General features: G+C 43.0%; 1 protein-coding gene across 1 annotated transcript in view; it reads right to left on the reverse strand.

Moving 5' to 3' along the window:
* Positions 1-788: 788 nt before the first annotated feature.
* The window catches only part of ADAMTS8 (ADAM metallopeptidase with thrombospondin type 1 motif 8), a 23,991-nt gene continuing 2,650 nt past the window's right edge, over positions 789-22,129 (reverse strand). Inside the window, exons 2-9 of the mRNA XM_083368231.1 lie at positions 11,678-11,917; positions 11,427-11,559; positions 9,538-9,705; positions 8,236-8,534; positions 7,198-7,381; positions 6,242-6,414; positions 4,672-4,847; positions 789-3,178 (exon numbers count right to left, since the gene is read on the reverse strand). Of these exons, the coding sequence (XP_083224357.1) occupies positions 2,428-3,178; positions 4,672-4,847; positions 6,242-6,414; positions 7,198-7,381; positions 8,236-8,534; positions 9,538-9,705; positions 11,427-11,559; positions 11,678-11,917 (2,124 nt within the window). The 3' untranslated portion in view covers positions 789-2,427. The remainder of the gene's footprint in view (positions 3,179-4,671; positions 4,848-6,241; positions 6,415-7,197; positions 7,382-8,235; positions 8,535-9,537; positions 9,706-11,426; positions 11,560-11,677; positions 11,918-22,129) is intronic.

Consider the following 22,129-nt stretch of genomic DNA (forward strand, 5'->3'; position numbering starts at 1 on the left):
CTATTCCTTATGAGATCAGCATAATTTAAGAGTGGATAGAACTATGTTATTGATGCTATTTTTTGAACCACGCTTTTAAAAGGCAGAAGTCCTTGTTCGTCTAGAGAAAATCCACTGTTTCCTAAATAAGTCACACAGAAGCTCCTGCAGGGAACAAAATCCCAGAAGGACAACTAAAATTGAGGGTGCAGCAAATGGAGAGACATAGTGAACTCTGCAAGGACAAAAAGAAAATTCATTTTTCAGCATTTTCAGAATTCACTATGGCAAAAGGCTAAAGCTTAATATAGGAGAATAAGGTCACCATCATCTTTCAAGAGTATATAGATCAGCAGTGTTAGTGTGAAGTTTGTTAACATCCTTTTGAGCACAGTGCCGAAAAGCAGCTAGAACTTGGCTACCCATTGTAGAATAGTGGTAATGTATTAAGCACCAATTTCCCATTTCATGTACTGTATGTGAGCTTTTGAGTGACTTTAGTCTAAAAATTAGACCGAAGGAAAAAAATCCCAGGAGGTTGGAGATATAAATGTCAATACTGACAAATCCATTTGAATCGCACTAAAACCGGAACATCTATTTACAAATAATAAGGAATCTGATCAAAAGGTTATATGTGTTTTGTTTTTGAAATGGCCCTTTGGATAAATGCATAAACTGAAGAAACACATGAAAGACTAGAAATAATGAAGAGTTTCTCTGGTTGAGAAAATGTAAACTATGATTAACCTAAGCGAAGAGTCAAGAGACCACTGAAGTGTCTTTGTTTGCATTATGCAGTGGATCACTGTGCCCTAGTAATTTGGATAAATGTGCCTTGGTCAGTATTCACAGCATTTGTTTGCTGACCTCATGTCTTGATCTACAAATTGCAGCTTCCAAGGTGATTTTTTGCCAGCGAGTGACAAGGGACACTTCATAACAACGTTACCAAACAATCTTAGGAAAGTATAATAAAAACCCTACTTTAGTGCATTTTAGTGATTCTAAGATCGTGTCCTTTCCCCCCCAAAAAAATGGAGGGAAGGAGAAGTATTAATTGTGCACTCAACCCTAATATTAGAATGGATCTGGAGGCATATTCTACCCATATATTTTTAGTTATCTTTCCTCCAGCGCTGGCATCCGTATTGCTCCCTAAGCTTCCAAAATGATGAATGATATATGAGCACAAAGGGAAGCGCGGATTACATCTGTTATTCTGAATCTCCAGTGCTAAGATGAATGGTAATATGAGTGTGCTGCTGTAGGATAACATCTCATCTAACAGGAGGACCTATAATAAAGATTGATAACTATTGATAAAGATTTCATGGTGAATCGCAGAGAATGCCAGCTGATGGCCCATTGCAGTTTCAAAACTCTTAGAATAATAGAGATACTCCTCAACTTACAATGGTTTGCATAGTGACTGTTCAAAGTTACAATGGCACTGAATTGCTTTTCACACTGACAACCGTTGCAGTATCCCCCTTGATCGCGCAATCAAAATTCAGACACTTGATATAACTGACTTATATTTATGATGATTGCAGTATCCCTGGGTCATGTGATCACCGTTTCTGACTTTCTGACAAGCAGAGTCAATGGGGAGGCCGGATTCACAATTAACAACTGCAGTGATTCATTTAACAACTGTGGCAAGGAAGGTTGTAAAATGGAACAAAACTTATTGAACAAATGTCTCGCATAGCGACAGAAATTTTGGGCTCAATTGTGGTCGTCTGTCAAGGACTATACTGTATTTGAATAAACATTGCATAAGCCTGCATATCATCCCAATAAACTCCCTGGAACTGATTTGTCCAAAGTATGAACCCCGATCTTCATTTGCATCAACTGAGCCAAGGACTGACTTACCAGTTGCCAATATCAAAGACAGAATCTTGTGTGTCCGCCCTCCCCAAAGACCGCAGCTGTTTTGCTAACTGAAGGATGCACACAACTGTGTTCATGTGGATTACCTTTGCATCGCAAGAATAACAGCATCTTAAATAATGTCTCTAAAATCCAACTCACAAAGACACTGCAGGTGAGTTTTGCCTCACCTGCAGGGACCACTTAGCACATGAATTTCCCTTAGTTACCAAGTATTGACCTGCAGACATTTTTTTTTCTCCAAAACATCAAATGATTTATCAAAAATTCTATTTTTCCCCCCACTGAGGTAGATGTCAATTTGGAGGAAAAGCGCAAAAGAGAAAGAGAGAGAGAGAGAGGAATGGGGGTGGGGTAGTGGTGGTGGTAATCAATGCCTTCTAATCTTTCAAACAGGTAATAGGAAATAGGGCCTCTTCAAGTCAATGAGTGCCCATTGGCCTTACAACTACTTCCTTGCTTGGAGATGCCAAGCCTAGTTTGAGTTAGGTTAGTAGTTAGACTAGGTTACAGAGGCTTCTTGGATTGCACGTCAGCCCTCCATTCACTTCAGCACTCCTGGAGCAGACAGACTGTAGTCGCTGCTGGGGGCTGTGACGAATTGCATTTCTCAAAGGCAACAGGTTTGCCGACGTAGTCAATGCACAAGGCGCTTCGTGTCCGCACTCCTTCTCCACATGTTTGGGAACAGGGGGACCAGGGTCCCATCTGCCAGATTGGGCAAGGAAGTCCACTGCACGGTTTGATGTCCATAGGCTTGAGGGCCTTGTCACAGGTGGATGAAGGCTGCCCTTCCACATCCAGGCATTCTACGGTTCGTCTTTGCCAACCCGAACTGCAAGATTTGGAGCACTCCGACCAATCTCCCAGAACCCATTGTGAGGTCAGCAAGGGCTTGATCATGTTGGCCAAGCTTTTCTCCTTGATCTTCTGCTTGCTGAATTGGAGGTCCTTGGGGATAAAAAAGCTATATTTCACCTTGGGCGGGGGAAAGGTCTTTGGGAGGAACATCTCACTGGAAACGGTCAACACCTGAACCACGATGGATTCGGGGAGCTGCTGGTAACTCTGGAGGCGTTCCAGGGTGGTCAGGGAGCCACTGTACCTCAGGACAGTCCCCTTCACAAAAATGTCTTGTTCCATAGCTGAGACAGTGAAGTTTCCATTCAGTAGGTATTTGCCATCCAGGGTCCGCAGAGCTAAGTAATTCCCATCATGCCTCACTCCTCGTCGGCTGTGCTGCTTGATGTCAATGTTGGTTGCTCCTGCTGGAATAGTGACAACGTCGTTGTACCCAAACCTACAGAGATGAGAGAAATGGCTGTTAACGTCAGCTAAACAGCAGCGTGAACAAAGGTCTGCTGAAGAACCACTTCTATCGCTCCATATCCAGAAGCATCCTGCTCCCCTATTTTCTTTTGGCAATTGCAAAGGCTAAAATGCTTTAAATCAGAGGTTCCCCAAACCTTGGGGCACCAGGGACTGGTGGAGAGAGGTTTTCTCGCGGACCGGAGGGGTCGTGGTTTTGTGTGCTGCCTGCATCCTATGGATGGGGCTTTCCTTGTTTGTGCGGACTGGTTGCTGGCATGCTACGGACCAGTACTGGTCCACAGACCGGGGGTTGGGGACCCATGCTTTAAATTGTAACTGAGCTTGGCATCTCTTAAAGACTCTTATTATGTGCAGGAATGTTAACAAAAATGCCCTATGCCTGCACTACACCATTAAATACCAGGGGTCCCAATGGGGTAAAATGAAACCATTCCTTTCCATCATATCCTGCTACATTATTCAGGTGCTTGTTTTTGCATTGAGGGTGACTCTTTGCCTTTGAAAGGGGCTACTAGTTTCAGAAATATTCAGGACATACAAATGGTGGGACCAAAACAAAATGCAAAATGGACGTCAATTACATGTAAAATACAGTTAATTAAATACGAATACTCTGGTTTTTTTTAACTTTTCTTCTTTTTACGATGCTGTAATCCCTTTTATTGGGGACGAGTTGGGGCAACTGAATGAAGCTGAGCATTTGCTGGCCAGACACCCTTCCTGACCCCTACGTGGAGCTCATAGCAGATAATTTGCAGCGTCCTGATAGAGAAACATCTGTCACTGCCTAGGATTGAACTCTCAACCTCCGAGGGTGAGGGAAGCATCTGCACCTCTAGGCCATTGTGGATGATTAATCCTAGTTATTTATTTTTTCCCACCTTTTTCACATTGGCATTGAAAATGCAAAACCATTTGGAAAAGGTCACATTCTGCTCTAGAAAGGATTTCTGGATTTTAATCGCAACGGTCACTGAAAGATTATTTTTCTGAATTTGTGTGTGTGTGTGTGTGTGTTCATCAGAACTCTGTAAGGTAAAGGTAAAGGTTCCCCCACACATGTGTGCTAGTCGTTTCCGACTCTAGGGGCCGGTGCTCATCTCCGTTTCAAAGCCGAAGAGCCAGCGCTTGTGCGAGGACGTCTCCGTGGTCATGTGGCCGGCATGACTAGACGCCAAAGTCGCATGGAATGCTGTTACCTTCCCACCGGAGTGCTCCCTATTTTTCTACTTGCATTTTGACGTGCTTTCGAACTGCTAGGTTGGCAGAAGCTGGGACAAGTAACAGGCGCTCCCTCTGCTATGCAGCACTCGGGATTCGATCCGCCAAACGGCCGACCTTCTGATCGACAAGCTCAGCATCCTAACCCACTGAGCCACCCCGTCCCTTAAACAGAACTCTGTACTCAGCTCTAACTGAGCACTGTGTATTCTTCACCAAGCTTTGCAAAACATCTCTTACTTGGATTTGTTGAGTGAGCCGGATATTTTCCTGCAGGTTGAGCAGTCCCCATCACAAACTCCACATCTGTCTAGTTTCTTGGAAGACCCAATAATATGATCACAACCGGCCTTGATGCACTGTCCATGCACACAGACAGAGAGTGTATCAGGGGCACATGTTGTCCCGTCAATCACCTGATAGGGAAAGAAAGGAAGAATAAAATGAAGTTGACCTACCCACTATCACTCTTCAGTGTATGTCGAATGGCTGGAAAGACATCCCTTTAAATACGTTTCATACAGATATCACAAGGCAAATGTGCAGAGCTATTGATTTTTTGTTGCGGTCAATTCTTGTTTTACTAATAGTAAATGGACAGGTATTTTCATTTACATTTCAGACATATTCATTGCTTTTGTTGTTACTGCTCCTCATCTGCATGCTTTTGGAAAGTGTGTTTTAATATTGCATCAACAATATTGCATTATAGGCACGGCATGCATGACCTATCTCTATATACAGTATATAGCTTTGTACATCTTGTGCTACAAAATTCTCAAACATGTGGGTTTAGGCATGTGTGGATACGTTCAGATCCTTCTGTACATTTGGTAAATGTGTGCAAATGTGGCAGACATAGAACATAGAATTGTAGGGCTGGAAGGGACCTTGGAGGTCTTCTAGTCCAACCCTTTGCTCAAGCAGAAGACCTTATACCATCCCGGTCAAACGGTTGTCCGGTCTATTTTTGAAAACTTAAGGAGGCAAGCTATTCCATTGATGAATTGTTCTCATTATCAGAAAGTTTATCCTTACTTCTAGGCTGGATCTCTCTTTAATGAGCTCCCCCCCCGTTACTTCTTGTCCTTACAGGTAAAGGTAAAGGTTCCACCGCACATGCGTGCTAGTCGTTTCCGACTCTAGGGGCCGGTGCTCATCTCCGTTTCAAAGCCAAAGAGCCAGTGCTTGTCCGAGGACGTCTCTGTGGTCATGTGGCCGGCATGACTAGACGCCAAAGGCATCTAGGAACGCTGTTACCTTCCCACCGGAGTGCTCCCTATTTTTCTACTTGCATTTTTACGTGCTTTCGAACTGCTAGATTGGCATAAGCTGGGACGAGTAACAGGCGCTCACTCTGTTACGCAGCACTCGGGATTCGACCCGCCAAACTGCCGACCTTCTGATCAACAAGCTCAGTGTCCTAACCCACTGAGCCACCGCGTCCCTTACTCTTGTCCTTATAACAATTAATAATATTAATACTGAAAACACAGTATTTGTCTCGCAAAATAGGGATTATCCTCTCTAGATAAACTTTGTAAGTAGCTACACAAGAGGAGGCACGGATGTGTTTGGCCAACCAAGACTGATGTAATAATTCTGATGGGAGTTATTCATCTGTGCCTCAAGCGATATATAGATTTCCCCCCACGCCCCCAATTTTATAGGAAACACTGTTTTTCTTCCTAGTCAGGAGAACATAGTTGTATTCATGCCCACACTAACAACAGGAAAATTTGGAAAACTTTTAGCATGTAAGAGGTTTGGAAATCTGTAAAAATGGTGGATGCATAAACAGAATTCTTACTTTGGTCTCAAAGACTTTGAATTCATTCCCTCTTTTAGCCCGGCAGATCAGCTTGCAACGATCACGAGGAGACACTCCCGCATACATGGGGACCCATTCTAGCAAATTTCCATTCAAGTCGGTGAAGTTGTATCTGTCATATTTCTCACACTGGTGCTCTCGAAAGCTCTTGTCTACAATGGGAAGGAAAGGAATCCACACGAAGGTAGATACATGGAGAGCATGAAAACTTCTTTTCAACATTTCACTTTCAGGCCAGTGATTTGCAAAACTTTTGATCTGTATTCTCTAATCTGAAAGTAATGCAGGGACCTGATTAACAGTCTACAACTCCTGTCGGGTCTAACTCTAACTTCACTTCCACCAAATGTAATTTGCATTTACCTGAGAATACATCTATTTGACATTTCATCTCCAAAGCAAATAATTCTACTGGGTAGATATGCAGCGTGCCTTAACTCAAGTCCCACATGGGCTATGCTGAGTGCAGCTATGGCATATGGCCACTAGTCCTCATGTTTTGACTGTAATGTAGCATCCCCTCATGGTCGTAACTTACAGCAGTCATGAAGTGGGTCAGTCCTGTGACCAAACCAATTTTACAACCTTTCTTTGCATTGAATCACCATGGTTGTTAAGCAAACATCACAGTCATTAAGCAAATCAATGGTTTGCTATGGATGCAATTTATAGGTAGTAAATTCTTGTTTTCCACAAAGCCATTGTAAAACACAGTCACATGACTGTGGGATGCTTCTAAATGGCAGTAAAACCTGCTGGGTTAACACAGCCTTAATGGAGGAATCTTCACCTTGAGTGCCAAACTAAGGGGGCAAAAATTCAGACAACTCTAGCAGATATCCAGTTACTGGGTTATTGATTCATTTCTGCACAAGCCATTTCAGTACAAATGTCTAACACTTGATAGCAAACGTTGCTATAAAAGAGGAAATTACCGGTTGGGGAGCACTCCTCAATGTTGCAGGACTCATATTGGACTCTTTGTCCCTCACAGTATTTCCCCCCATTTTTAGGCACTGGATTGTCGCAGTCCCTATAAGAGAAATGCACCCCTCCACCACATGTCCTGGAACACGGCCCCCACGAGCTCCAGGGACCCCAGTTTCCATCCACAGCAAGCTGCAAGACACAAATTGTTGGATTATGGCTTATTTGCGAAGTCACTGAGAGACTAGTCTTCTCTCCCAGGTAGCTATTAAAGCCTGATTCCATCTACCCTCTGTTGAAGGAACACTAAAATGCTCTGCTTTGCTCCAACTATTGTAGCAGTTGTCTTAGAAAAAGAGAGAGAAGAACACACCTGATGCGGACAAAAGGTCCCCGAGAGATGCTGTTCTCTGCTTTGGATGAAGAGCCAGTTTGAGGTCAGGCTAGAAACCAAAAGATGGTGAGTTCTAGTCTTGCCTTCGGCACGAAAGCTGGCTAGGTGACTTTGGGCCAATCACCAGGAGGCGGTGACTTCAGTTCTCACCAGGCATGAAAACTGATCAGATTATTTTGGGCCAATCACCAGGAGACTGTGAGTTCTAGTCTCACCTTAGGCATGAAAGCCAACTGGGTGACTTTGGGACAGTCCAACCCACCTCACATGGTTGCTGTTGTGGGGAAAATAGGAGGAGGAGGAGGAAGTCTTAGGTACTCCTTGAGTTATTATAAAAATAATAAAAGTCAGATATAAACAAAGGAAATAAACAAAGCAAAAGATCTTTGTAGCAACTGAAAGACCATTCTAATTCTAACCAATCAGCCAGAGAGTAATAGCTATAGTTTTCCTCTGTCCTCTCCTCTTTATATTCTGTCATTTATTGCACAGAGCTTTGAAAGTTTTGGGTATCTTCTCTTGGCCGGTTCTTCACATCTGATTTTAGTCCATTATAGATGCTTTATTCAGTCCCAACCAAATAAACACTATCACTGTTCTTCGTGTGCTATTTCTACCTTATCAGAGACAGGTGGTCTCACTGTAAGATTACCTTGGGCATCACCGCATCCTGTGCCACGCAGTGGCTATCCAAACACATTTTCCCTGGCCCACAGGGTGTCCCATCAGCCCAGGGCAAGCTGCCATTTTTGGTGTGGCAGAGCTGCTCTCCACTTTCCAACTTGCACCAAAGCTGGGAGCAGATGACTTCCTGTGTGGCATTTGGGCAGTGTCGAAACTCTTTGCCAAATATTTGCTGACACTGCTGGTCTAAGTTGTACAGTGATATTTGGCCTGGGAGATCAGTCGGGAGGGCCATCGGTTGGACTGGTTCATCAAGCAGACAGTTACCTGGGGAAAGAGAAAGAGCAGAAAGACTGTCTCAAAGCATGTATTAACCCTACAGCCAAATTTCCATGAGGACCTTAAAGAAGTCCATAAAGCAGAAATTGGTCGTGGCTATTGTCTTGATCCTTCTACTCTAGCTATATAAAACAGACAAACAAATAAACCAATGAATAAATCCATCCATCCTTCCATCCATCCATCCATCCATCCATCCATCCATCCATCCAGTGGTTGGATTCAAATATGTGAACAGCTGGTTCTCTGTGTGGATGCCGCTTCCGGGCCTGGGCAACAAAAAATAGCTATCAGTTCAGCAGAACTGGTGCAAACTGGCTGAATCCCACCATCGATCCATCCATCGATCCATCCATCGATCCATCCATCGATCCATCCATCCATCCATCCATCCATCCATCCATCCATCCATCCATCCATCCATTTATCTCAAGGAGCTTCAAACTGATGTAAACTATTGTAATATATCTTCATCCAACCCCCCCTTCCATTTTTTAAGAGTTTATGAATTAAGTTTGTAAAAGTTCTGTACCTCGGTACCCGTGTTTTGAGAAGTAAATTGTATCGAAGCTTAGAATGTTTTAAAAACGGACTTTTGGGAAACTTTGCAACAGAGAAAATACTATTAAATTAAGAGACAGTTGGCATCAATTTGCATTAGATACAGCGAAATCTGTGAAACGTTCTTTAAAATGAAGGTAACAGATGACTAAATTTTTGACCAAAGCTCCGTTTCTCCAAAAAAACAATATTTAATTTATTGGCGGCTTAAAGCGCTGTGCTCCTTTGCTCATACAAAACTGACTTACAACAACAACAACAACAACAACAACAACAACAACACAGTCCAGCTTGGCATGCATAGGATTTGGTTCCAAAAAGGGCGCTTTGAAACATGAACCCGATCCTGTTTGCAAGGATTGAAACTGATCGCCCGAACATGGACAAGCAGGCCATCGCTCAGCATGATTACACAAATGAGGATACGTACCGTGTCCTCCATCCAGGAATTCTGTGATATACATGGCACTGCAGGGGGACCAAGGCAGAGTCTTGTTTAAATGAATAAACAATGGAGCCATCATGTGATGTTTTCCTAATGCCCCAAAGAGCCTTTCACAGCTCTTGGAGTCATCATGAGGCATGCTGAGCACATGTCCTGTAAAAAAAGAGAAATGGGTGGTTAGAGCATAGAACAACTGGGTGGGAAAGGGCCTTGGAGGTCCTTCTAGTCCAACTCCTTGCTCCAGCAGGAGACCCTATACCAGGGGTGTCAAACTCAATTTCATTGAGGGCCGTATCAGCATTGCGGTTGCCCTCAGGGGGCCAGGTGGGTATGGCCAGGGTGGGCGTGGCCTACTTGGTGGGCGTGGCTAGAGTGGGCATGGCCTACTGGGTGGGCGTGGCCAGCTCTACATCGTTCGCATCAAGGGTGCCTATGGGGGCTTGGGCAGGAGTGGGACAGATCTGGGGGTCTCTGGTAGAAGGGGGGTCTCTGGGCCAGGGCCAAGGCAGTGGGGGCTGTTCCCTCACTGTTTCCAGGATGGCTTCGCGGGCCGCATGTAACCACTTCACGGGCCAGATCCGGCCCCCGGGCCTTGTGTTTGACATGTCTGCCCTATACCATTCCAAACAAATGCCTGTCCAATATCTTCTTGAAAGAGAAGGAGCGCCCGGAGGCACACCATTCCACTGAATAATTTTCTCACTGTTAGGAAATTTCTCCTTAGTTCTTGCTGGGATCTCTCTTTAATGCTCTCCCATCCATTATTTCTTGTCCTGCCCACAAGTGTTCTGGATAATAAGTTGACTCCCTCTTCTCTGTGATGGCCCTCCAAGTACTAGAAGACTGCTCTCATATCACCCTTAGCCAGTGGTGGGATTCAGCCGGTTCGCACCACTTCGGCAGAACCGGTAACTAAGTTTTTGTTGCCCAGGCCCAGATGGATCGATGGATGGATTGATGGATGGATCGATGGATGGATCGATGGATCGATGGATGGATGGATCGATGGAGTGGTGGGATTCAGCCAGTTTGCACCAGTTCTGCTGAACTGGTAGCTATTTTTTTGTTGCCCAGGCCCAGAATGGACTTCCGGAAGTGGCATCCACACAGAGAACCAGTTGTTCACATATTTGAATCCCACCACTCCCCTTAGCCCTTCTCTTCATTAGACTGGACATATGCAGTTCCCCTAGTCGTTCATCATACAGTTTAGCTTCAAGACCCTTATTATCTTTGTTTGCTCTTCTCTGCACAATTTCTAGGGTCTCGATATCTTTTTCTGATTTAGGATTGAAATATAATAATATACTTGTCAAAACTAGAACTTCCAAGCAAGAATGGACACCTGAAACATGTACTCATATCTTTCGGGCACCAAACTGTTTTCCCAGAAAATTGTAAATCGTGATGTTGGAGCTACAACACATACAGAATATTCTCCTTGGAATATAGATAACTATAACTTTGCAACCATGTTTGATTTTTTTTTAAAAAAAATATGCATAGACACAGTTTTACGCTATTTGGGAATATTATGTCATTGTGGTGCCTCCAGGTTCTCCACATGTCATCATAGAAAGCTATTTAATCTATCATCTTTCAGAAGAGAACATTTGTAGCTAAGGGCTGAACTGGAGAGTCCTTGGTGCTCTCTGAGCTTCTTTCAATGCATTGATGTTACCCAGTTGAGTAATGAAATGTCTGCAAGAAAACCACCTAGCTCAGAGTAGTATCAACAACCCCACCTATCATCCTTCCTTTATGGGCCAAACTTGAGAATGCAACCTACAATATGTAAGGGTAGCTTTTCTACAAGGCAGATGTTGATTCTGATACAGTGATGGACCACGCATCAAGATAGGCATGGCAGCTACCTAGTTCATGGGCCAAGGTGTAAGCTGCTTGCAGACCCTCGTCTTCTATCACAGAACAGCTTTTGTTCGGATCACACATGGTGCCAGTCTCAGCCACTCCAAGGGTTCTACATGTTTGATGTCCACAGAAATCCTGTGATTGAGAAAGGTAAGATGGAAATGATATGAATGTTGAGTTTTAAAGGAAGGGTTCTCCACTCTTCTACCAGATCAACTTCAAGATGTCTCTCAGCCAACCTGCATCTAAATACCTGTCTTGTCAGCAGGATTGCAGTGTCATAGTGTTCTGGATGACGGTCACTTGGAGGGTTGAAGAACTGTTGCCAATTACAGAAGTTCCTCAGCAGCAGACCACCATTGTCAGATACTTCTGGTCCATCCTTTTCATTGTCCACCACCAAGACCTTCACCACCACCAGGTTGATTGAATTCTTCAGGCTAGGGTGTTTGTAGATTTGAGCAGCTACAGACATTAAGGTGAGGACGTGATTCTGAAAAACACACCAAAGACACAGAATAAACCAAGTGGTATTTCCAAGAAATAGAACTGTGACATTATTATTTCCTTCAAAAACGTTTACACTGGAATTTCTTTTGCACTGTGCGTGACACATTGCAGTGCTTAGAGGTCATGTGACAAGCCACAGAGTAGAGCAGATTTTCTCAGCCTTGGCCATTTGAAGATATGTGGACTTCAACTCCCAGAATTCCACAGCCAGCTGGGGAATTCTGGGAGTTGAAGTCACATATCTTCAAGGGGCCAAGGTTGAGAATCACTGCAGTAGAGTATCTGCTCGGTGGAGAACTTGATCTCGTGACAAACAACTCCTAATTGTGGGAAAAGCAGGAAGCAATAAAAGCTGTGCGTTTTTCTTGCTAATTCTGGTGGCCTCAGTACTTGTTTTCAGCACAATTTGCTGCCAACACCAAAAAGTTTAAGTGGTTCTTTGGATTGAGAACCAATCTATCCTTTCATAACCACCAAGACTGCAAAACAAAACAGAGGAGAAATGTATATCTCTGGTTAACGTCTTGGCCATTTGCCTATTCTCTAATTAATTTCATAAGGCAAGCATGATGAAATCTCATTTAATTAATGCTATAATCCTTAAATCAGTTTCACTACCCTGAGAAAAAACTCCCCAGCTTCATTTCCCAGGCTATGTTGGCAGCACACACACAATCCCTGCCATGGCCCTAACATCCCACAAATAAAGCTGCTTGTATTGCAGCTTGGAAACCTATTATACAGCACCAAGTCCAAGCAGAAGTGATCAAGAGAACAATCATTAACAAACAATCCAAATAAATAATCTTAGGAAATTGGATTCAAGTGCGCCACGAGTGAAGCAAATCTCACACTGATGGGTTATAATACCTGTGTTGACCTGTTCATATTTTGTTTTGTTTTAACAACGCTTTTGATTAGGAAATATAATCTTGTTTCCAGAGAGTTTGAGTTCAGTTTTGCCTCATTCTTGCTGATAGTCGAGCAACTTGACAATCTTAATCATGCACACACAGGCTGTTACAGAAAGTGGCCCTTCTTATCAGTAAATTGGATTAACTCATGCTAATTCCAGCCACTACAGGTTTTATACTTGTACTGCAGAGCACCTAATAATCCTTGGTTAGAATGTGCAAATCCTGGGTTTTGTAGGCCTCCAGAGAACCGATCTACCAAATCAAATCAGCAACGGACTTCGGACAGCTTATTTGTGAGAATCGCAACAAAGCTTCTTATGGAGAGCTCTATAAAAAGCACTGAATCAGGCACAGTGTGTGGGAGTCACATGACATGATGTACTTGTGAATGGAACACATTTTTGTCCAGGATATTTGTGTGAGCTCTCAAGGGTTTACATCACTGAACCTTCTGTTTGGGTCAAGACGATGGAAGGGAGATGACTTCATAGGTCAGACACTTCAGCTATGCATAAGGCTGATGTTAACATCTTATCAGTGAGTCAGAATTCCAGCTTGGTTTGGCACTAACTCATGAGAGAAAAATGCAATCGGTTACACAACAGATAAAAATATGGAGAAAGAGCAAGTAGCCACTTTATTCCCTGGCACCGTTTGCTTTGCGATTCTTTGGTGCCTTGGATACGTCATCGTTTTTTAAAATCAAGCTGCACGAGTGAGGTTTAAGGTCAATTAGAAAAAATATTTCCTCTGCTAATGGTTCACCCTTTACCCTTTGCCCATCTGGTAGATGAACTAAGCAATTTAATTGCTTTTCTTCTTTTAGATTAACTAGTATTCCTTTATTTGCTGAAAATGGATTGTAATTATACATGCGCGCACACACACACACACGTGTGTGTGTGTATCTATCTATCTATCTATCTATCTATCTATCTATCTATCTATCTATCTATCTATCTATCTATCTATCACCAATGCATTCCTGTCCTGAATCCCCATAAAGGATGGAAATATTCTGTTAGGTCATAAGCAGACAATGTTGTAGTCTGAATACTGAGAAAGACAATGCACTTCCCTGATTGACAATACCCAAACTGAAGAAAAGCAGCAAAAGTAGGAACTTTATACTGGTTAGTAGCAACCGATTGATTCTTGGATAACAATAGCTATAGCACGTAGACTTATATACTGCTTCACAGTGCCTTACAGCCCTCTCTAAGCAGTTTATAGAGCCAGCATATTTGCCCCCAACAATCTGGGTCTTCATTTTACTGACCTCGGAAGGATGGAAGGCTGAGTCAACTTTGAGCTGGCGAGAATTGAACTGCTGGCAGTGAGAAGTGAGTTAGCCTGCAGTACTGCATTCTAACCACTGCGCAGCATGAAGAAGGAAAGAAGGACCGCTAGCACTTAGACTTCTATACCACTTCATTCTGCTTTACAGCCCCTCTCTAAGTGGTTTACAGAGTCAGCATCTTGCTCCCCAACAATCTGGGTCCTCATTTTATCAACCTCGGAAGGATGGAATCAGAATCGAACTCCTGCAGTGAGCTGTGAGTTAGCCTGCAATTCTGCCTTCTAACCACTGCACCACCACTGTGCTCTGGTGGTCCCACCAGACTGGTGCCATCATGAATGCCACCTGACTGGCCAGAAAGATACAGGTCGTCCTTGACTTGCAGCCATTCATTAAATGACCATTTGAAGTTACAACGGCCTTGAAAAAAGCGACTTAGGATGGTTTTTCACACTTACAACCATTGCAGCATCCCCGGAGTCATGTGATCAAAATCCAGGCACTTAGCAACTAGCATGCATTTCTGACTGGGGGTCATGTGATCGCTATTTGTGATCATCCCAGCTGGCTTCTAGCAAACAGGGACAATGTGGGGAAGGCCAATTTGCTTAACGATCTCATGACTTATTTGACAACTGCCGTGATTTGCGTAACAGCTGTGGCAAAAAAGTCATAAAATGGGGGAAAAAAACCTCCCTTAACAGCTGCCTTGTTTAGCAGCATAAATTGTAGTCATAAATTGAGGATTGTCTGTAAGTTGTTGTCTTTTTCTGTACTCAACAGCCATGGGCATGCACAATGGACTTGGAGGTTGAGCCATAGGCTTCTAGAGAATTCAAAGATGTTCTCACTGAGTCAAGTCTAGGCTTGTACAAGGCCTGCTTGCAATGTTATTAGAAGGCAACATTGCATTCTAATAATTCTTGGTTGATGGCAGCAAGTTCCTAAACCACATGAATTGTTAGAGAGAGAAAGAGAAGGAGAGAAGGAAGGAGAGAGAGAGGGAGGGAGAGAGAGAGGGAAGGAGCGAGGGAGGGAGAGAGAGAAGGAGAGAGAGAGAGGGAAGGAGAGAGAAAGAGAGAGAGGGAGGGAGTGAGGGAGGGAGAGAGAGAAGGAGAGAGAGAGAGGGAGGGAGAGAGAGAGAGAACACGAATCCCTGATGTATTTGGGGAAAGAAAAATATAGATCCAAACCAGATGGCGATTCACACAAACAGCTAAATTTAGCATCTGTACCCAAATAAAGACTCTTTGGGTACCAATTTGGAGAATAATTGTGGTTCTCATTAAAACAATGAACATGATCAGTCATAAAAGCAAAAATAGAAAAAGAAGAAAAAAGCTCAATTATTAAAGGACAAACTCATAAAGCTACTTCCCAAGTCATGTTTTTGCTTGCCCCGAATGCTTTTTCCATTACCCAGTTGAGTTGCTTAAAAACAAAATGAAAAAAAGGCAGGTGGATTACTACCTTCCCATCATTTTCTGTGAATGCCTGTGAAATCACATGGAAGCTTTCTGGAAAACAAACCTGATTCTAGAGGTCGACGCTTTCTGTCACATTAGATTTCTGTTAATTTTATTATGAATTAAAAGAATTTCAGGGGAAGAAAAATTAAGCAGGTGAGAGGCGGAGAGGGAAACGTACAGTCTGTGCAGTCACAACCCAAACATACATTTAATTTGCTTAGTTTGATTGCCAAAAACAGCAAATTAGCTTCCCAAATGTCTAGTCTAATTAAAAGAAGGACTAGGGGAGACATGATAGCCGTGTTCCAATATTTGAGGGGCTCCTACAAAGCAGAGTGCAGAGTGCAGAGTGCCGCGTAGCAGAGTGAGCGCCTGTTACTCGTCCCAGCTTCTGCCAACCTAGCAGTTCGAAAGCACGTAAAAATGCAAGTAGAAAAATAGGGACCACTCCGGTGGGAAGGTAACAGCGTTCCGTGCGCCTTTGGCGTCTAGTCATGCCGGCCACATGACCATAGAGATGTCCTCGGACAAGCGCTGGCTCTTCGGCTTTGAAACGGAGATGAGCACCGGCCCCTAGAGTCGGAAACGACTAGCACGCACGTGTGGGGGAACCTTTACATTTACCTTTTTACAAAGCCGAGGGGGTCAAACTATTTTCCAAGGCACCAGAAGGCAAGATACGAAACAAGGGATGGAAACTAACCAAGGAGAGAAGCAACCTAGAACTAAGGAGAAATTTCCTAATAGTGAGAGCAACAAACCAATGGAACAACTCTCCTTCAGAAGTGCTCCATCACTGGAGGCTTTCAAAAAAGAGACTGGTCAATGATTCATCTGGTCTTCTGTTCGAGCAGGGTGTTGGACTCAAAGATCTCCAAGGTCCCTTTCCAACTCTATTATTCTGTTATTCTCTTATTCTATTAAATGCTGCATTTCCATGACTTATCCATATTAAGACCGTTTTCTAGGTTTGCACAATACACTGAGCTATAAACCAACCCCAGTTTCATGCCACACAGTTTGCTGAAATGGGGCTGGCCAGATTGTGGTTTAGCTACTCTGTGAAGAAATCCTGAGATAAAGAACCGAAACACTTCTTCAGAGAAAGGGTAGGTGTCTCCACAGTCAACCAAGTGGCTATTTTATCTCCTTGGACCATCCTTCTATCCAGTCTAGCAGAAGGGAGCCAAGTCACAAAGCTATTTTTTTTTCCACTTAAAAGGAAGTTAATCTTTTTTTCTCCCCACCTCCTGATCTCCTTGTCTGACTGTAAATGCCCTAACAACTTCTCACCTCTTCCTTATGCTACAAATAAAATGGAGGGAGATGGAAAGGGGAGCTAGAAAGAAGTTTCTGTTTGAAGCCAGTTGAGTAGCCACCTTTGTTTGGTGTCCCATCTGACATGTTCTTGTATTCCTTTCTCCTGCTCTTTTGCCAGCAAAAAAAAAATCAACTTCACATTGAGAAAACCTGGTTTGCTCTGGAGTAAACCATGATACTTGATAAAGAACCCCATTTGACCAGCAATAGCATGAAAATCCTCGGTGGAAGTCTTTGCAGTCACTGCTGGTTTTAATTAGAGACCCAGGTTTAAAATCTGTGACCTTTTGTTCAAAGAATTTGATTCAGCGCTGAGCCCAGATATCTTTCCAACTTTCTTCAATTACCCTTATACTCATTTAGATCACATCCCATCAACTGACAGCTCTTTTAAAAAAGGCAACAATGAAAAGCCATATCAGCTTTCTCGGAACGTGCCCTCCTCTTCCCCCATTGCGTGCATTATCTTCTTTGACCCAGACTTGTAATCAAATTAAAAATAGCGTCCTTGTTAGATGTCAGTGGCAATAACAGCAATGAAAAAAAATTCTACTGACTCAGTTCCACCTAAATATTGAGATTCTGCACAATTTCCTAACTACACTCATATCCTTGGCATGTGCCTGGACCACACGATAAACAAGTGGGAATAATCCACTTGGCACTTCTGCACTGCAAACGTAGTGCTTGCTTGATGACAAACCCCTGAAATATTCTGCATAAGTACACATGTGGCTTTTTGCACAGTGATATGGCACGCATTTTGCATGCACAAAGCGAGAGAGGCAATTGGTAGTATCTCCAGAGAATAGACAATAAATAGAGCTGGAAAAGCTTTATCTCAGGTATATATGTAATTAGAGCTAATCAGTCACACTGGTTACAGAGATGTACAACTTTGCATCTTCAACATCTACATAGTGGCTGGGTTGTGTTTTTTTTGAACATTGAAGAAGCAAGCCAACTGTTCTTCATGTTCTTCATATAAATTAGATAGATAATAGATGATGGATTGATAGATAGATGATAAATGATAGATCATAAATGAAATGGTAGGTGCTTGATAGCTAGCTAGCTAGCTAACTAGATAATAGATAGATAATGGATAGATGATGAATGATGGGTAGGGACTAGATAAGTGATAAATGATAGATGATTGATAGCTAACTAGCTAGCTAGATAATAGATGATAGATAATAGATGGTTGATAGATGATAGATGATAAATAATGGATGGATGATAAATGATGATAGATAGATGATGGATTGATAGATGATGAAAGAAAGAAAGAAAGAAAGAAAGAAAGAAAGAAAGAAAGAGAAAGAAAGAAAGATAGATAGATAGAAAGAAAGTTTGGAAGGGAAGGGAAGGGAAGGAAAGGAAAATTGTTCTGTCTTTGAGTTAGAATAATTCCCAGAAACTATACTATTTGGTTTTCTAAGCATCATTTTTGGAACTAGTTTGCATTGCCTTCTCCCTAGGGCTGAGAGGGACTGACTGGCTCAAAGTCACCCCTGACTTTTGTGCCTAAGGCCGATTTCAAGTGCCCTGTACCTAGTCCAGCACCTTGATCACAAGACCAAACTGGTTCTCAAAAGTGGTTATCCTAGTTTATAAATACAATCAACTTTGGTAGAATATCTGAAATTTTCCCTGTTGAAAGCAAGTGTTAGGGCAAACCCGTTAAGGTTACACTGGCCTGTCTCTCTCTTTGGGCCTGGAAATTTCTCCTAAGTTTTCTTTCAACGGTTGAGCTTCAGAATAACAACACTCATTTTTGAAGCGTGTTTTCCATACCAGAACGCTTCATAATTGATATTCGCTCTGCCAGTAGGCACTACAAAGCCACATGAAAGCAGCTGTTTAACATTACACAGACCATAGAAGAGGAAGCTAAGAAGAATCTTGCTCTGGGTGGCCATACGTCCTATTTTCCAGAGGAAGGTCTTCTGCTTTGAAGGATTGCCCAATCTCAGGCAGCTCACAGATCAAAGAGAATCCTCGGCAACAAGACTATCGAAATTCTGAAGTTTCCTGTTGGATTGTAGCACCTGGACAGCAATTTTAAGAGAATAAGCACAGCTTCTGAGCATCTCCAAAAAAGGCAGAATACTTTTGGAAGGATCTATATTGGAGGTCCCCAACCATGGCCCTTTTATGACTTGTGGACTTCAACTCCCAGAATTCCTCAGCCAGCCATGCTAGCTGAGGAATTCTGAGAGTTGAAGTCCACAAATTGTAAAATGGGCAAAGTTGGACATCCCTGATCTCTATCTTTCAGCAGGAGGGGAAAAAAAAAACATTGACCAGGGTGTGCATAGTTTATTTTTCTGCCTGTTATGTGGGATGAGGTGGTAGCCTGTCGACACTGACTGCAGAAAAGCTATTTTTCTCATTCCTGAATCAGTATCACAGGGGGAAAACTAGGTTGCATAGCCCATGTCGTTTTCTTCCAACATTGTTTTGTGCAATGGTTAAGGCAACAGGCTAGAAACTGGGGGTCTGTGAGTTGTAGTTCCTCCTTAAGGACAAAAGCAGCGGGATGACTTTGGGCCAATCACCAGGAGACTGTGAGTTCTAGTCCCTCAGGCACAAAAACAGACTTTGGGCCATTCACCAGGAGACTGTGAGTTCTAGTCCCTCAAGCACAAAAGCAGTGGGAGGACTTTGGGCCAATCACCAGGAGACAGTGAGTTCTAGTCCCTCCTCAGGCACAAAAACAGCCGGGTGACTTTGGGCCATTCACCAGGAGACTGTGAGTTCTAGTCCTGCCTTGGCACAAAGGAAGCTGGGTGCACTGATAGTATTACCTAGTTGGTCTGTAAGAAAACAACAAAACTCAGACAGCTCTTTCTGCATCATTTGCACTTTTGTGGCTGGGGGAAGCTTTCCTTGCTGAATTGCTGGCAGTGACTGAGACACCTGTTAAAGTCTAATGGCGGTCAGAGAAAAGATGTGGCAGACCACCAAGAGTTTACAACCAAGCCTTAGTGATGATTATGTACTCTGCAAATTGTTTCTAAAAAAAGGAAAAAAAAACAATTAAGGAAGCAATGAGTCGTGGCTGTGGAGGCTCATTTTACCCTAGGGTTAGTCGAAGATGCTGGGAATAAAGAAAGGAGATCCCTTTTGGCAGAACAGCCTAGCTCTAACACTATGTCTCCGTCTAGAAGGCAGAGTTTTCACAGGCCCTGGAAGAACATTTTTTTTAATAAAAAAAATGGCTATATTTTTCCGAGTAGCTTGATACCGTCGCTGGCTGGAGTCAGGGACCATGCTCTTTAAATTTAAGGGCCGCAGGAGCAGAAGGTGTTCTGCTCATACCTTAGTGTGCCAGATCAAGTGCAGATCCTGTTTCTTGGGGGGGAGGAAACAAAACAAAATGGCACGTTCTTGATGGCATTCAACAGGTGGGACGGCTAAGAAGCCACCAACGGCAGGCACAGGACACACTTACATCCGTCACAGAACTTAAAGTCATTGTGCAGGTTAAGGATGGAAAACCTTAGCAGTCCCTGGAGTCAACAGCTCTTTGGCAGGGAGGCCTCCGTGGCTTCTGTCTGTGGCAACCACCTTCCCAGAAGAGCTTGAGAAAAGAAAAATGTCCTGTCCTAAATCCCTGTGAATTTCTTAGCAAGGGTGCATCGGATGCTGATATTCCAGCTGCAGATACCTAGAAGAGCATCGTCCAAAGAAAAACAAAGTCCAGTTGCCTTTTGGAAAAGCACCTTTAGGACAACCGTGACCTGGATGACTGAGGATCTCCATAGATAACTAGAAGAGCATCCTTGGGTTTCAGAATCAGGGGAACAGGAGGGGGGGGGAAGAAACCACAACTGCAAAAAAAAAAAGCCACAGACAGCAACCAAAGAGCCCCCACCTGTCTTATAATTTGGACCGAAAGTCGAGTCATGGGAACTCTTTGATGGTTTGAGATGTTTTTGCTGCTCATCCAAAGAACTCAACTTTCAGACAACTTTACCTGGATGACTGGGAATCTTCAACGACATACAGCTATTTTGAGTTTCAAATATGCATTGTCAAGAACATAGAATGCGCCGGTTTGTAGAGGTTCTCACACACAGGAGTGCCTCCAGATACCAAGATGATTGTCCATCTCTGGAACGGAGGTCTCTCTTTTAGACTGTGTGTCATTTGAAACTTGAAAACGTGTGGCAGGAATTGTCCCTTTTGTTAGCTTACTTCTGCCAAATGGGCAGATGTGTGAATTCTAAACATATGCATTTATGTATCATAATCTACCGGAATGTTTCCATCTCTTGTTTTAGTTGTAATTTTTAAAAAAAATTAAATATGCATCGTGTGTGTATAACCAGTGAACCACGAAGTAATGAATTAAATAGCCTTCATAGTCAGTTTGAATGGACTGAAGGAACATGATATCAGCTAAGAGGAAGCTAATCAAATATGGGTTTAATCAGCAATGGGCTTCATGTACTTAGCCAAATAATGGGTTTTTTGGGTCATGGGTTGTTGAACAAGTCAACATTTGGGGGGGGGGCAACTCAAAACAAAGATAATAAAAGCAGTGGGGACAGCTACTTGGTTTTGTGCTAATTCAAGGTCAGATGTAGGAGGGAACTCAGTAATGGGTTGAAGTTAATACAGCAATTCTTATGTGAATGCTACATAAAAGGCCAGGTTTCCCAAATTTCATTGCTTTCATGTAACAAATGCTGATACTTAAAAAGCTCTTTCATCCATTATATGATTTATGCATGGGTTCCATACACACTTAGTTTGAGGATCATATATTGATCATCCCAAGTCATGTCCTAAGATGATAGTCAAGTGGAAGGGCAGAGTTCCAACAAACCCCTGAACACACCAAACACTCTTTCCATTGCTAAACGGAACGACAATGCATAGTTCAGCTGCTCTTTTTATTTATTTTTCGCTAGTTGACCACGTCTACCACCCCCGATTATTTCCATCCTAAAATCTTTTAACTGACGTTAAGCAAAGCCAATACATTTTACAAATGCAGTTAGAGAACTTTGCACGAAAACGTTTCTCTCTTTCTTCTCACGTACTGTCCTTAACAGATTAATTTATTCTCTGAAACATAGCAGCCAGAGCATTTTTGGACATAAATTCCAGGCGGAACACTTTTCCAATTAGAGCAAGTAGATTTGAATTCACGTTTTCATGGAAACTGGCATGGAGTT

Source organism: Vipera ursinii, assembly GCF_947247035.1.
Source record: "Vipera ursinii genome assembly, chromosome: 8".
Classification (NCBI taxonomy): Eukaryota; Metazoa; Chordata; class Lepidosauria; order Squamata; family Viperidae; genus Vipera; species Vipera ursinii.